The 17700-nt window shown below is 42.1% G+C and overlaps 1 protein-coding gene across 1 annotated transcript in view; it reads left to right on the forward strand.

The window, feature by feature from the left end:
- The window catches only part of scn4aa (sodium channel, voltage-gated, type IV, alpha, a), a 72157-nt gene extending 67507 nt beyond the window's left edge, over positions 1-4650 (forward strand). Inside the window, exons 24-27 of the mRNA XM_029119604.2 lie at positions 1556-1657; positions 2276-2546; positions 3188-4311; positions 4477-4650. Of these exons, the coding sequence (XP_028975437.2) occupies positions 1556-1657; positions 2276-2546; positions 3188-4311; positions 4477-4650 (1671 nt within the window). The remainder of the gene's footprint in view (positions 1-1555; positions 1658-2275; positions 2547-3187; positions 4312-4476) is intronic.
- The last annotated feature ends 13050 nt before the right edge of the window (positions 4651-17700 follow it).

A 17700-nucleotide genomic window follows, 5' to 3' on the forward strand; every position in this document is an offset into this window, starting at 1 on the left:
AACATGATTGGGTATAAAAAGAGCCTCTCAGAGTGGCAGTGTCTCTCAGAATTCAAGATGGGCAGAGGAACATCAATTCCCCCAATGCTGCGGCGAAAAATAGTGGAGCAATATCAGAAAGGAGTTTCTCAGAGAAAAATTGCAAAGGGTTTGAAGTTATCATCATCTACAGTGCATAATATCATCCAAAGATTCAGAGAATCTGGAACAATCTCTGTGCGTAAGGGTCAAGGCCGGAAAACCATACTGGATGCCTGTGATCTTCGGGCCCTCAGACGGCACTGCATCACATACAGGAATGATACTGTAATGGAAATCACAATATGGGCTCAGGAATACTTCCAGAAAACATTGTCGGTGAACACAATCCACCGTGCCATTCGCCGTTGCCGGCTAAAACTCTATAGGTCAAAAAAGAAGCCGTATCTAAACAGGATCCAGAAGCGCAGGCGTTTTCTCTGGGCCAAGGTTCATTTAAAATGGACTGTGGCAAAGTGGAAAAGTGTTCTGTGGTCAGACTAATAAAAATTTGAAGTTCATTTTGGAAAACTGGGACGCCATGTCATCCGGACTAAAGAGGACAAGCACAACCCAAGTTGTTATCAGCGCTCAGTTCAGAAGCCTCCATCTCTGGTTGCATGAGTGCGTGTGGCATGGGCAGCCTACACATCTGGAAAGGCACCATCAATGCTGACAGTTATATCCAAGTTCTAGAACAACATATGCTCCCAACCAGACGTCGTCTCTTTCAGGGAAGACCATGCATTTTCTAACATGACAATGCCAGACCACATACTGCATCAATTACAATGTCATGGCTGCATAGAAGAAGGATCCGGGTACTGAAATGGCCAGCCTGCAGTCCAGATCTTTCACCCATAGAAAACAATTGGCACATCATAAAGAGGAAGGTGCGACAAAGAAGACCTAAGACAGTTGAGCAACTAGAAGCCTGTATTAGACAAGAATGGGACAACATTCCTATTCATAAACTTGAGCAACTTGTCTCCTCAGTCCCCAGACGTTTGCAGTCTGTTATAAAAAGAAGAGGGGATGCCACACAGTGGTAAACATGGCCTTGTCCCAACTTTTTTGAGATGTTTTGATGCCATGAAATTTAAAATCAACTTATTTTTCCCATAAAGTGATACATTTTCTCACTTTAAACATTTGATATGTCAACTATGTTGTATTCTGAATAAAATATTGAAATTTGAAACTTCCATGTCATTTTTATTCACAATTGTACAGTGTCCCAACGTTTTTGGGATCGGGTTTGTAGTTGCCTTTTGGGTAATATCACCATATAACAAACATGAACTGCATCAGCTAACATCAACTGCTTTAAAAAGAATTATCTTCACAGAAACAGCACCATCTTTAACAAGTGAAACAGATTTAATGTTAATTAATAATTTAATCAAGTTAACAATACATTACAGATTTTCCCTTTAACATTTTCAGAATCTAGATTGTACAATTTTAATTAATTCAGATATCTAACTGTGTATTGGAAATGCCCAGAATAATTTTAGTTTTGATTTTGATCCTGCACTTCGGTGACGACATCTTCATGACAGAGGAGCAGAAGAAATATCATGAAGCCATGAAGAAACTTGGCTCGAAGAAGCCGGTGAAGCCTATCCCAAGGCCTACGGTATGCAATGCATTAATGGCATTCAGTTATGGCCACAACCTCATGCTACTATTTAGAGATTCATTACTTCATTCATTCATTTTAGTCTAAGACTGGAATATCACTCCATATAAGCACCAAATAAAAAATGTTATGATAAAAGTGTATTGTACTTTTCAAAAAGTATCTTGAAATATAATTTTATACTGTCATTCTGTTATGGGACCAGGCATAGTGTTTGAACTACTTTCTGCCACAACCTCATGCTACTATTTAGAGATTCATTACTTCATTCATTCATTTTAGTCTAAGACTGGAATATCACTCCATATAAGCACCAAATAAAAAATGTTATGATAAAAGTGTATTGTACTTTTCAAAAAGTATCTTGAAATATAATTTTATACTGTCATTCTGTTATGGGACCAGGCATAGTGTTTGAACTACTTTCTGCAGTACAGTCTTCAAGGCTTGCTCGGCGTATAACGCATACCCTGGGACACTGGAATGCGACTTTGTCACAACGTCACAGTTGACCTACATTAACCTTTTCCTCCCAGCACCGGTGTTAACAGACCCACTGACCCTGCGGAATTTGTTTGTCTCTCCCTCCCTTCCATGTCCCTCTGGGCTTTGCAGAATATGATCCAAGGCGTGGTGTTTGATTTCATCAGTCAACAGTTCTTTGACATCTTCATTATGGTCCTCATCTGCCTCAACATGGTCACCATGATGGTGGAGACGGATGACCAGAGTGTGGAGAAGGAAGACGTCCTCTTCAAGATCAACTTGGCCTTCATCGTTGTCTTCACCGGCGAATGTCTGCTCAAGCTATTTGCCCTTCGCCAATATTTTTTCACGATCGGATGGAACATATTTGACTTCGTTGTGGTCATTTTGTCCGTCGCTGGTATGTACTTCAGGAATTTTTATGATCTATACTATATGAATTGTATACTAAGTTATATTAGGGCTGGGTGTTATTAATTTAAATTCAAGTCAACTGAGAAGGTAAACCAATTCAACATTGTCCTGATATTCTGTTCCACATGGGATTTTTTTCTGAAAAAGATTTGAGCAATGTTTTGGGCAAATGTTTATCATATTCTTATTGGCACATTCTTTATAGCCGTTGCTGTAGAAATGAGGTCCGGGAGGTGGAAGGTGTTGGAAGCTATTTATGGTCAATAAATCCCTGACAAATAGTGAACAATGAACAATGAATACGATAATTATGTATAGTATTTCCTATACATTGTCAACTGTATATATATTTTTGTATTCTATTTCTATATGTTGTCTGCTTCTATATGTTGTCAAATATAGTGTCAGTGTGTATATGGAAATAAAGTCTATTGTTATTCAAAACAAGTTTGAGGTGGACTTGAGGAGTTAGCGACAAACACCTGATGGGGCAAAACAAGAGAAATTATATTAGCACCTTCTGTACTACATACTATAGGTTTTGTCATCTGAGAATATTAGTTAATTTAACTGAACATGGAGAGGTGTGATTGTTCATTAAACTGTGTTAATCTTATTTCCTTTCAGGTATAATGCTGTCTGACCTCATAGAGAAGTACTTTGTGTCACCCACCTTGTTTAGGGTCATCAGGCTTGCTAGGATAGGCAGGGTCCTGCGTCTCATCAAAGGGGCCAAGGGCATTCGGACGCTATTGTTTGCGCTGATGATGTCACTTCCTGCCCTGTTCAACATTGGCCTCTTGCTCTTCCTTATCATGTTTATCTTCTCCATCTTTGGCATGTCTAACTTTGCCTATGTCAAAAAAGAGGCCGGCATTGATGACATCTTCAATTTTGAGACGTTCGGCAACAGTATTATCTGCCTTTTTGAGATCACCACCTCAGCGGGTTGGGACGGCCTTCTGCTGCCAATTCTAAACAGTGTTCCTCCAGAGTGCGACCCAGACCTTGAGAACCCAGGCTCTGATGTGCGGGGCAACTGCGGCAATCCGGGAATGGGCATCATGTTTTTCTGCAGTTACATCATCATGTCCTTCCTGGTGGTGGTCAACATGTACATTGCCATCATCCTGGAGAACTTTAACACGGCCCAAGAGGAGAGCGGGGACCTGCTGTGCGAGGATGACTTTGAGATGTTTTATGAAACCTGGGAGAAATTTGACCCGGAGGCAACACAGTTCATAGAGTACGCCAAGCTTTCAGACTTCTGTGACACCCTGCTGGAACCTCTACGCATCGCCAAGCCCAACCGACTTAAGCTGATTTCTATGGACCTGCCGCTGGTCACCGGCGACAAGATCCACTGCCTGGATATATTGCTGGCTGTCACCCAGGAGGTGCTGGGAGAAGGGGTAGAGATGACAGCCATGAAAGTGAGCATTGAGGCCAAGTTCAATATGAGCAACCCCACGGCGGACTCATACGAGCCCATCACCACCACACTTCGGCGCAAGGAGGAGGAGGCGGCGGCCGTGGTCATCCAGCGGGCCTTCCGGAAGCGTCTGCTTAAGCGTTCCATCCGACATGCTTCCTTCATGTGCCGTTCCAAAAGGCAGGTGAGGCGAGTTGAGGATGAGGAGCCCCCGGAGACGGATGGACTGCTAGCACGCAAGATGAACGTACTCTATGGTAGCGACCTGGACCTGGCAGCTGAGATGGAACTGGCTGGGTTACAAGTGCAGCCCAGCTCGGTCCCTGCTGTGTCTGATCATGTGTCAGACCTCCCTGAGCAAACACAGCCCACCAGGCTGGAGCATGCCGGACCACGCCTCTTGGTTGTCCCTGTAGAGGTCACCAGTGAGGTGGTGTTATGCTCAGCACCTGGGACACCTGGTCCACCTTTGGACCTCTGCAAGCAAACACAGCCCTCAGGGCCGGAGCGCACAGGACGAGAGCCCACAGGGTCAGAGCTGTCCGGGCCCAACATTTCAGTGGTCCCCGTGCAGGTCACCAGTGAGGTGGTGTTACACTCCTCCCCTTATTCGCGTAGTCCTCAATCAATAAACATCCTGCGTGAGTCAATTGTATAACAAACAGCACTTGAGGGAATGCAGCATGGTCTTCCTATTGGATTTTTCACTGATCAAAGAAGCCATTTGTGTTGCTGGAATGCCCAGAATGTTGTTGATGCTTCCACATGAAGCATCTACTATAAAATAATTGCACACAGCAGATAGTTTAGGTATAATAAAATAATTTAAGTTTATTGATTAGAAGGCTAATAGGTGTTCTTGTTTTTTATTTCTATTTTTGTAAGGCAATTTTTAGACTTGATCCATACAATATTTAACCGCTAGACTTTTAGATATCTCAGTTCAATTAAAAAACTAAAAAACAACCATAATATTAAAATGTTGGCTTTTCAGTATCCATGCATTTCCCTTAGCAATCAGGCATATTTGAGGGCGGACATTAAACATAATCACATTTACAGTATACGTCTAATTATTTTAGATGTTTTGCATAAATGCCTTAATTGATACATTGAGCAGCGTTTCATAGTCCTACCAAGCTGTATGGTAATATTTGAATGACCGTAATCTTTACAAGAATCACTGAATCTCATGTATCTACTCCAGAATTATTTCTGAAGTAGTACATTTCTAAATGAAGATGGCCTATAAGAGAGATCCTATTGCATTAACAAAGAACAACATTAAAGTGTATACAATTTAATTGTGTATCCACATATTTGCACCAATTGTTATGAATAATGAACTACATTATATGAAGCACAGAATGTTGTCAAATATCTTGTCACTTGATGAAGCAAAGCATTACTCTTTCTTTGCTCCTCCTTTGCACTACTCATCCCCCTTCAGGTCATGGTCAAGCAATTGACCATGCAACTGCCAGAGGCACCCTAGTTTTTAGGCCACTGAGCTGATTGCATTACTTTATTTCCAAAACTGGTGACCCTTTATCCTATAACCTGGTATTTACTTGTTAGTTAATTACAAATTACTTAATTAAATTGCTAACTAATTTAAATGGAGATTAACTGCTCCAACTGTGCTTACTGTTCTACCAAATTATTCTGGATATTTTTGTATTCTTTGTCACTTCAGCAGTAAGAGTTATCTCCAAGCATCTGAATTTTGTCCGTTTTCACTGGGGAGTGGATCTGTAAAAAATGTTTGGGTACAGTGTACTTTTGCTAGATGTCGGTAATCTGTAGATCCATTTCTCAGTTAAACCAGACATTATACATAAATGGTTCCGTGCTATGGATTTAGTTCTCAATAAGGTGTTGTGTTACATGTGAGATGACATGCAGTTTGTCTTACGGAGTTCAAAATATGAAATGTTTTGAACAGTCAATTGTGCAATATGTGTGAAATAAATGTTGGTGCGGGGGTTGATTATGTAGGACCAGTCATGTAATCAGAATCGCACACAGGCATAAAATGATTCAGTGAAGGCTAGTTTCATACTACCCCACTATTTTGATACTACCCCACTATTAATATGCCTTCCTTGTGAATGTTGTATATTCTTAGTTTTTGAACTAGGTCTTAGCAATGACTTGTACTACTAGTACTACTATAGTATTTGTTGTGCTTTTTGTTCCAAATTAATTTGGATAGTCATCCAGACGTTTTAAATTCTACTCTGTTGAAGACGCTACACCTCAGTGGGTTTGGTTTAGTGTTAGGGTAATGTTTAGGTTTAGGGGTTTAGGTAATATTTAGGTTTAGGGGTTTATTGTTAGGGTAATGTTTAGGGGTTAGGGGTGGTTAGAGATAGACAAGGATTCATTTTTTGGAACTATTTGTTAGGCATAGTTGGTTGAAATTATGGGATTTTAAAAATGTCCACTGGGTTTGTTGAAAATATACATAAGCTATACATTTTTGACTATCCAAAAGGCTGTTACCTGCTCTTCAACATGTTGCTATATGCCACAAAACATATCCCACTTTTCCTCACGAGCAAGGATCATTTAGCAAACATCTCAATACACACTTACTAAATATGCCCAACAACACTCTGTACAGGGTATAATATTGGCTTTGACTTCCATTTTACTTACATCAACTTTGAGAACATCACAAACTGTGTAACACATTTTTAAAGAAAAAAGTGATTCCTGTTGAGTCATCCACACCAAAACAAAGTGGAATGTGAAATAGCATTGTTTCCAAACAGTCAAACCTGTTTTTTAGTAAATATATCAAAGAACTTTGTATGGAGAAAATAATCTAACATAGCACCTTAAGATAGTATCAAAAGTTTTTACTGCAGGAATTTCTCCTTCAAGAGGATGCAGTTGAAAAACCCACTGAGAAAATTTAGATCAGCCAATACCATATTAACTCTCAAATGTCTCTTTAGGAGCTTTTATGCAACTGACATCAGAGAGTTTAGATAAAGGGACATTAGACAGCAAAATCAGTGTCTTTCAGATGTTTTCAGAATTCCAAATAATATTTTCAAAATAAATCCATGTTCCATCCCACCAGTTTAGCATAGATCCTGATATATACCTCTAACCCAAATGAATAGAAAAGATAAGCAGTGAAAACTATATGCTACCTATTTAAGTAAAATGTTGTTGTTTTTATAACTATGTAACTAAACTTATTTTAGTTTAATTGGTATTCCTGTGTTGTACTGCAGTTAATACTGTGTTACTTACATAGTTATTGGTACATCTGAAGTGATACCTTATTTTTTCTATATATTCCTTGGGGCACATTGTATTTACACTGATAGAATGGGACATGGATTTAAGCCAACATTAGCCTGGAAATATACACACAACCAAATATCTGAAGTGAAATATATCCCTCAAAGATACAGTCTGTGATTTTTGGCCACTGGTTGCAAAAGCAGCGCTTTCAAGCCAAAGAGGGTCCCTGAAAATTGTCCACTTTGTCTCATAAGCCAATTTGTGCACCATGTCATAAAACCACCATTTCAACTTGGAATGTCATGGCTAACTGAAGGGATTCTACTATTAGATTATGCAGATATAAAGAACATAAGTCACAAAAGTCTCAGACCGCATTTATTAAGGACATCTTTACACGTTTTATAAATACAGCAACACTGTTGTGTAAGTCTTAATTGAATTAAAATAATGTCTTACTTGGAAATGTAAAACTGTATGAAACAAGCACTTTTCAAGTTTTCTGTGCAAGAAATTGTGAACAGTGCATGTGCACAATATGGCATGAAGCTTAAACTGCATAATGTGTAATCATTTGACAAAATACTATTTTTACCTGTTGTTATGTAAAACATGTATGCAACATAGGATCATCCATACTTAGACCATCGTGCAATTGCATTCTCTCAAAATATTTATTCACTTTTTACTGTTTAATTGATCAGCTGTTGAACATTTTAGCCGATGTCTTCCTCAACAGTGTGCCACAGTATAGAGTAGAAGATGAAGTAAGGGGGATTACTCCCTCAGTAATCTGGCCAATGTTAAGCAGTTACTTCATTGTTAAAGAGAGTTGTTTGTGTATGAGATTGTATCTAATTTAGTCAATAATAAATTAATATTTTGATACTTGAGGCTTATTTGATCTAATAGCTGTCTAATAATGCTTAGGTTGTCAGAGTGTACTAATATTAGTGTGATGCATGTGACATCTCTTCAACTTTCAGGACATAAAAATGGTATTGGAGAGACCTCTACAGACATTTTTAAATAATTACAAGGCGAGCATCTCACTCACCTTTCAATACAGGTGGATTATGTCAAAACCCCTCAACAAATATTGAAAGAGGGATTTTAATATCAAGCAGTTTCTATCAATCCAAAGAAAGGCCTGAGATTGACCGGTTTTAGTTTGGGAAATTAAACCCACTTTTATATGGATTTCATCCTTACGTTCAGTATTCTGAATATTATTATACACATATTCTGGCAGTAACAATGAGCATTTAAGAGCATTTATTGAAAGACGCAAATCCCATAAAAATTTACCTAGAAGCATTTTTTGTTTTTTATCTTTAATATAAAGCCCTACAATACATTTTTACCTGCCCAAATTTATTACATAATCTGCAAACAAAATCAAGTGCATAAATGAGCATTGACCAGAATGACAGTCTCCCTACTATTTAGTGTTTCTGAAGAGAAGATTCACCCTCATCCAATAATTTTTAACTTCGGCAAATAGTCACTCTTTTTAGCAAAAAATAAGGAATATGCAAGAAAATGCTAATCAGGTAACCAAATAAACAGCTCTTTTGTCAATGTAATTCAGTCCATGACATTTATTCAAAATAAATATTACATCCTGGCATTTAAAATATACTGCATTTATTTTTTAATATCACAGTGCCTAAAAAGTAATACCATTTACAATGCAAGAACTAGTATATGAACATTTTCTCTCTTTAGAAAAAGTACTGATGTGGTAGAACACTTAAGGGTATGTTCAGATCACCTTTAAGCAATCTCTTGAAAATAAATGTAACAGCTAAAAGTCCTTAAAGGAATAGTTAAACCAAATTACAAAATGGCACATTGGTTTCATTACCCTGTAAGTCTATCAGTGGCTGGCACTGATTCCAAATGATCATTTTTTTCTCTCATTTATGTTCTATATTGTTGTGTAAATTGACCCTCAGGCCTTTTCTCTATAAATTCTATGACTTATTTTGATAATTATAATTATCCACCAATAATTATTTACCATATACATATACTATACACTTAGGTTGAGCAATTCTTGAAAAAATTATGGACATATTTTTGTCTAAGGAGTCTATAGTATAGTATTTAAAAGTATTCACCGCTTTAATGGCTGCCAAAGTTAATTGAGAGTTATGTAAGCAACATTTTGTAATGTTAAAATGTCTTATTTGTATAATAATTTTTTTGGGAACATTTATATAACATTACTTCTTTATTGGAAATATGGCTGTGAAAACTGCAAGGGTTATAGATCTTAACTATTCACAGTCTTGCTCATTCTTTAGATTTATAGATACATACTGTAGACTTACAGGGTACCTAAACCAATATGTCACTTTTTATGTGTGAAATACCCTATATTTCATAAATACGTGTGGTTAAGGTGTCTTTCTTGAAGGGATACAACAGCCACTTGACAAGCCAAAAACATAGTTATTGATCTCACATTACCCATTTTCTAACACATCAAGACTGATCATTTGGGTGAATGGGATGCACTCCGCTATCTTTTTCAATGGGCTAAAATTGGTTGTTACGCTTATATTGTCTTCTCAACCAAGGATTATTATGTAGAGTGGCAATTATTAGAGAGAGATTTCAGATCACTGATCTTAAGGCTGTTGTTCCACTTCATGAATAAACTGTAGTTATGCAGGTTATTCATATTACAAATATAGGCATTATTGACATACTCTATACCACTGTTTACATTTGTAATGTAAAGAGAGTCATGTGCAATAATGTAATAGTATGCTTGCAATAACTGTTGCCTGTACATACTTTTGGCTTAATCTTAAAAGGTTTCTTTTTTTTCTTTGTATTATCAATTTTAAATCTATTTTATTCATGTAAAATTGAACCATGTGACGGGAATAAAATATTCAAAATGAGGAAATGTAATTGGTCTTCTTTTGTACTGTTCAGTGTTTGGAATTTAATGTTCATGGATAAGAGTTTCATCATTCACTGTATGAATAATATGTTGCAGATGCAGACTTTCTCAAAATAATAACTGTACGCCCTCTACTGTTTGTCTACATAGGAATATGAAGAATAAACTTGTCATTTTTTAGCAATGGCTATTTTTGCCCAGGCTAGAATAACAAGTGCCTTTTCAAATAAAAAATATATTACAGATTTCTTTTTTGTTGTTCTGTCAAAAAAAGTCCCCCAAATAGCTTACATGAATATACAAATTGGAAATTAAAATGTCTTTTTCTAATAAGTAAATAAGCAAATAATTTCAGCAACTTCCAAGTACACATTAAGAGAGTACATTTAAACCCAGCAGTTGAGACTGAAACTGTGCAATGGAAGACCAATTGTCGCATTAAACTATCAAGCTGATCTCACGTTACAATGACATCGGTTGGGATTAGAGTTGTATTGAATGTCTTGTTACTTAAAGGTTATTTGGCCACTAAAAATGAAACATGCTTACATGCTCCCACTAACAAAATCATGCTTCCATTAATGATTTTGCTACTGGTAGTTATACTTAAAGTTAAAAGCTGCTTAAAGAATACAACCATGATTTACAGTTACCCATGCAACTTGTGCATACTTCCTGGATGTTTTGCATTCTTGTTGCATTCTTTTGTGTTATTTTCTTTAGTTTTGTGTTCTTTACTGTTCTTTTGAGTAGGTCTGGATTTATTTGGGTTACTGTTTTGGGTAGTTTGGGGTGATCCAACGGAAATTTGAAATGACTATTTAGAAACAAAAATGCTGTACAGTCTCTATTAATATAGCTTTATCCTGGACATGGGCTCTCTCATCCTTGCCAGTTCCACAGGTAAAAGGGGAATGTTCCTCTGGATATGTGCTTACATTAAAAGAAGCAAATGAAAGGTCAGGAGCAATACAGTGACCTTCAGCCTTTATGCCAGTTGGTGCTAATGTCTCTACCAGGCTTTGCTCCGATCATGCTTGTACACTCTTTATCACACTTCTGAAGCAGGGGATAGACTTCAGAATGAATCCTGTTGGAGCTGGTTTCCTGGACAGAGATTGAGTCCAGTCATTGGCTAAAGAGCTTTTGCAGGCAAGACTCTGTTGTTTTATTGCATGCCAGGGATCCTCAGTGGATATATGAAGTGTGCTTCCTTGTAGTGTGTAGTAGTAATCTCAACATATACAGTGGGTACGGAAAGTATTCAGATCCCTTTAAATTTTTCACTCTTTGTTTCATTGCAGCCATTGAAATATCACATAGTCATAAGTATTCAGACCCTTTGCTCAGTACTGAGTAGAAGCACCCTTTAGAGCTAGTACATGAATCTTCTTGGGAAGGATGCAACAAGTTTTTCACACCTGGATTTGGGGATCCTCTGCCATTCTTCCTTGCAGATCCTCTCCAGTTCCATCAGGTTGGATGGTGAACATTGGTGGACAGCCATTTTCAGGTCTCCCCAGAGATGCTCAATTGGGTTTAGATCAGGGCTCTGGCTGGGCCAGTCAAGAACGGTCACAGATTTGTTCCAAAGCCACTCCATTGTTATTTTAGCTGTGTGCTTAGGGTCATTGTCTTGTTGGGAGGTGAACCTTCCTTCAATTGCAACCAGTCGTCCTGTCCCTGCAGCTAAAAAACACCCCCATAGCATGATGCTGCCACCACCATGTTTCACTGTTGGGATTGTATTGGGCAGGTGAAGAGCAGTGCCTGGTTTTCTCGAAACATACCGCTTAGAATTAACGGCAAAAAGTTAAATCTTGGTCTCATCAGACCAGAGAATCTTATTTCTCATAGACTGGGAGTCCTTCTTGTGTTTTTTGGCAAACTCTATGCAGGCTTTCATATGTCTTGCACTGAGGAGAGGCTTCCGTCGGGCCACTCTGCCATAAAGCCCCGACTGCTGGAGGGCTGCAATGATAGTTGACTTTGTGAACTTTCACCCATCTCCCTACTGCATCTCTGGAGCTCAGCCACAGTGATCTTTGGGTTCTTCTTTACCTCTCTCACCAAGGCCCTTCTCCCACAATTGTAGATTGGCTGGACGGCCAGGTCTAAGAAGAGTTCTGGTCGTCCCAAACTTCTTCCATTTAAGGATTATGGAGGCCACTGTGCTCTTAGGAACCTTGAGTGCTGCAGAAATTATTTTGTAACCTTGGCCAGATCTGTGCCTTGCCACAATTCTGTCTCTGAGCTCCTTGGGCAGTTCCTTCGACCTCACCAATATTTATGACCATGTGATATTTCAGTTTTTCTTTTTTAATTAATTTGCTAAGATGTCTACATTTCAAATAAAATTTTAGCAAATGGCTGCAATGAAACAAAGAGTGAAAAATGTAAAGGGGTCTGAATACTTTCCGTACCCACTGTATATGTTTGGATAGGACCGAAGTAGGAAAGAAACAGTAAGTGTGCTTCAATAGCAGTGGGTCATATTCAAACGTATGTTGCAGTGCTATTTGTATCTTGGAGGCAGCGGTTTAGCATGCTCATAAGTTTGCATATCCTGCCAGAAAATGAGAAATTTTGGCAATGATTTTGAAAATATGAATGACCTTGCAAAAAAACCATTTTCTTTAAGGATAGTGATAATATAAAGCTGTTTATTTTCACGTAGTTGTTTGGCTCCTTTTTGAACCGCTCTTAGTCTGACCCGTCGCCCAGGACATGTTTGCCTTGGGAGACCCTACCAGGGGCATATAGCCCCAGACAACATAGCTCCTAGGGTCACTTGGGTACTCAAACCCCTCCACCACGTTAAGGTGGCAATTCATGGAGGAGCAGTTCAAAAACCCTTTAATGATGAAAAACATTTTGAGGACCGTGACGTCGCCCAGTATGGCGCAGCCGGGGCTCCACCCTGGAGCCAGGTCCGGGCTTGGGGCTCGTTTGCGAGCGCCTGGTGGCCGGGCCTTTCCCCATGGGGTCCCGCCGGGCTCAACCCGAAGGAGCGACGTGGGGCCGCCTTTCCGTGGGCTCACCACCTGCAGGAGGGACCATAAGGGGTCGGTGCGTAGAGGATCGGGCGGAGGTCGAAGGCAGGGGCCTCAACAACCCGATCCCTGGACACGGAAACTAATTCTAGGGACATGGAACGTCACCTCGCTGGCGGGGAAGGAGCCTGAGATTGTGCGTGAGGTTGAGAGGTTCCGACTAGACATAGTCGGGATCACCTCTACGCACGGCTTGGGCTCTGGAACCACACTCCTTGAGAGAGGATGGACTCTTCACCACTCTGGAGTTGCCCATGGTGAGAGGCGGCGGGCTGGTGTGGGTTTGCTTATAGCCCCCCAGCTCATGTGTTGGAGTTTACCCCGGAGAACGAGAGGGTCGTTTCCCTGCGCCTATGGGTCAGGGATAGGTCTCTCACTGTTGTTTGTGCCTACGGGCCGAACGGCAGTGCAGAGTATCCGACCTTCTTGGAGTCTCTGGGAGGGGTGCTGGAAAGTGCTCCGACTGGGGACTCCATCGTTCTACTGGGGGACTTCAACGCCCACGTGGGCAACGACAGTGACACCTGGAGGGCCGTGATTGGGAGGAACGGCCCCCCTGATCTGAACGTGAGTGGTGTTCAGTTATTGGACTTCTGTGCTAGTTACAGTTTGTCCATAATAAACACCATGTTCAAACATAAGGGTGTCCATCAGTGCACGTGGCACCAGGACACCCTAGGCCGTAGGTCGATGATTGATTTTGTTGTCGTAAAGAGAGGGGCGGAGCTGTCAACTGATCACCATCTGGTGGTGAGTTGGATACAATGGCGGGGGAGGAAGCTGGACAGACTCGGCAGACCCAAGCGTACCTTAAGGGTCTGCTGGGAACGTCTGGCCGAATCTCCTGTCAGAGAGATCTTTAACTCCCACCTCCGGCAAAGCTTCGACAGGATCCCGAGGGAGGCTGGAGATATTGAGTCCGAGTGGACCATGTTCTCCACCTCCATTGTCGAAGCGGCCGCTCGGAGCTGTGGCCGTAAGGTCTCAAGTGCCTGTCGAGGCGGCAATCCCCGAACCCGGTGGTGGACACCGGAAGTAAGGGATGCCATCAAGCTGAAGGAGTCCTATCAGGCCTTGTTGGCTTGTGGGACTCCTGAGGCAGCTGACGGGTACCGGCAGGCCAAGTGGACTGCAGCCCGGGTGGTTGTGGAGGCAAAAACTCGGGCCTGGGAGGAGTTCGGTGAGGCCATGGAGAAGGACTATCGGCTGGCCTCGAAGAGATTCTGGCAAACCGTCTGGCGCCTCAGGAGAGGGAAACAGTGCCCTACCAATGCTGTTTACAGTGGAGGTGGGCAGCTGTTGACCTCAACTGGGGATGTCATCAGGCGGTGGAAGGAGTACTTCAAGGATCTCCTCAATCCCACCGTCACGTCTTAAATTGAGGAAGCAGAGGCTGAGGGCTCAGAGGTGGACTCGTCCATCACCTGGGCTGAAGTCAATGAGGTAGTCAAGAAACTCCTCGGTGGCAAGGCACCGGGGGTGGATGAGATCCGCCCTGAGTACTTCAAGTCTCTGGATGTTGTGGGGCTGTCTTGGTTGACACGCCACTGCAGCATCGCGTGGCCGTCGGGGACAGTGCCTCTGGAATGGCAGACCGGGGTGGTGGTCCCTCTTTTTAAGAAAAGGGACCGGAGGGTGTGTTCCAACTACAGGGGGATCACACTTCTCAGCCTCCCCGGTAAAGTTTATGCCAGGGTACTGGAGAGGAGAATACGGCCGATAGTAGAACCTCAGATTCAGGAGGAACAGTGTGGTTTTTGTCCGGGCTGTGGAACACTGGACCAGCTCTATACCCTCTATAGGGTGATGGAGGGTTCATGGAAGTTTGCCCAATCAATCCACATGTGTTTTGTGGATTTGGAGAAGGCATTCGACTGTGTCCCTCGCAGCATCCTGTGGAAGGTGCTTCGGGTGTATGGTGTCCTGGGTCCTTTGCTATGGGCTGTCAGGTCCCTGTACGACCGAAGCAGGAGCTTGGTTCGCATTGCCGGCAGTAAGTCAGACTTGTTCCCGGTGCATGTTGGACTCCGGCAGGGCTGCCCTTTGTCGCCAGTTCTGTTCGTAATTTTTATGGACAGAATATCTTGGTGCAGCCAGGGGCCAGAGGGTGTCAGGTTTGGGGACCACACGATTTCGTCTCTGCTCTTTGCGGATGATGTTGTCGTGTTGGCCTCTTCAAACCAGGACCTTCAGCATGCACTGGGACGGATTGCAGCCGAGTGTGAAGCGTTCGGGATGAAAATCAGTGCCTCCAAATCCGAGGCCATGGTCCTCAGTCGGAAAAGGGTGGCTTGCCCACTTCAGGTTGGTGGAGAGTTCTTGCCTCAAGTGGAGGAGTCTAAGTATCTAGGGGTCTTGTTCACGAGTGAGGGAAGGATGGAACGGGAGATTGACCCCCGATACAGGCGGCCGAAATGAGCTTTCTCCGCAGGGTGGCTGGGCGATCCCTTAGAGATAGAGTGAGAAGCTCGGTCACCCGGGAGGAGCTCAGAGTAGCGCCGCTGCTCCTCCACATCGAGAACGGTCAGCAGAGGTGGCTTGGGCATCTGTTCCGGGTTGCCTCCTGAACGCCTTCCCGGGAAGGTGTTCCGGGCCCGTCCCACCGGGAGGAGACCCCGGGGAAGACCTAGGACACGCTGGAGGGACTATGACTCCCGGCTGGCCTGGGAACGCCTCGGTGTCCCCCCGGGAGGGCTAGAGGAAGTGTCTATGGAGAGGGAAGTCTGGGCATCTCTGCTTAGACTGCTGCCCCCGCGACCCTGCCCCGGATAAGCGGAAGAAGATGAATGAATGAATTAATGTTTGGCTCCTTTATGAATCAAAGATAACAGAAATCACCCAAATGGCCCTGATCAAGTTTACATACCCTTGAATGTTTGCCTTGTTACAGACATACATGGTGACACACACACAGGTGAAAATGGCAATTAAAGTTGAATGTCCCACACCTGCTGCATTTTAAATTGCAATCAGTGTCTGTGTATAAATAGTCGACAGGTTTGTTAGCTCTCACATGGAGGCACTGAGCCATGGGGAACAGAAAAGAACTGTCAAAAGATCCTCGGAACAAGGTAATGGAACTTAATAAAGATGGAAAAGAATATATAAATAGATCCAAAGCCTTGCAAATGCCATTTAGTACTGTTTAATCACTTATTAAGAAGTGGAAAATTCAGGGATCTCTTGATACCAACCAAGGTCAGTTAGATCAAGAAAGATTTCAGCCAAACTGTCCAAAGAATTGTTTGGGATACAAAGAAAACACTCAATCATCAATCAATCAAATGTATTTATAAAGCCCTTTTTACAACAGCAGTTGTCACAAAGTGCTTTACAGAGACACCCGTCCTTAAACCCCAAGGAGCAAACAACAGTAGTGTTGGATTTCAGTGGCTAGGAAAAACTCCCTAAGAAGGCTGCATTTTTGGAAGAAACCTAGAGAGGACCCAGGCTCAGAGGGGTGACCAGTCCTCTTCTGGCTGTGCCGGGTGAGATATTAAGAGTCAAATTTGAATAATAAATAAATTCTCCGGGCTAAATCCAGAGTCTATTTGATTCTAGACTAGGTCAAAAGTATGACCAGGTGGACAAAGACTGGGACAGCAACGGGCCCCCCAAACCAGGTACTCCGCAGGTGTGGAAAAAAAGGTGTGGAAAAGTTAGAAAGTGCATTCCTCATATCCCTCAGCACAATAATATAGCAGCGTAACACCTTGGAACTAAGACGGCGGGGTCCGGCGACACTGTGGCCCTACCCGGGGGATGCCCCGGACAGGGCCCAACAGGCAGGAAATCCATTCAACACTACAGGTAACCTCAGGAGAAATACAGGTTGCTCTGGAAAAAGACGGTGTGGTTGTTTCAAGGAGCACAATACAACGATACTTGAACAAAAATGAGCTGCATGGTCGAGTTTCCAGAAAGATGCCTCTACTGCGCCAATGCCACAAACAAATCTTGGTTACAATATGCCCAATAACACCTTCACACGCATTACAGCTTCTGGCACACTTTAATTTGGAGTGACAAGATCAAAATAGAGCTTTATGGTCACAACCATAAGCGCTATGTTTGGAGAGGTGTCAACAAGGCCTATAGTGAACAGAATATCATCCCCACTGTGAGGCATGGTCGTAGCTCACTGATGTTTTCAGGGTGTGTGAGCTCTAAAGGCATGGGGAATATTGTAAAAATTGATGGCAGGATGAATGCAGCATGTTATCAGAAAATACTGGCAGACCATTTGCATGCTTCTGCATTAAAGCTGCGCATGGGATGCTCTTGGACTTTCCAGCATGACAATAACCCTAAGCACAAGGTCAAGTTGACCCTCCAGTGGTTACAGAAGAAAACAGTGAAGGTTCTGGAATGGCCATCACCATCTCCTGACCTTAATATCATAGAGACATTCTGGGGAGTTTTCAAACTTGCGGTTCATTCAAGACTACCAAAGACTTTACATGACCTGGAGGCATTT

This window comes from Esox lucius, chromosome 5, assembly GCF_011004845.1.
Source record: "Esox lucius isolate fEsoLuc1 chromosome 5, fEsoLuc1.pri, whole genome shotgun sequence".
Taxonomy (NCBI): Eukaryota; Metazoa; Chordata; class Actinopteri; order Esociformes; family Esocidae; genus Esox; species Esox lucius.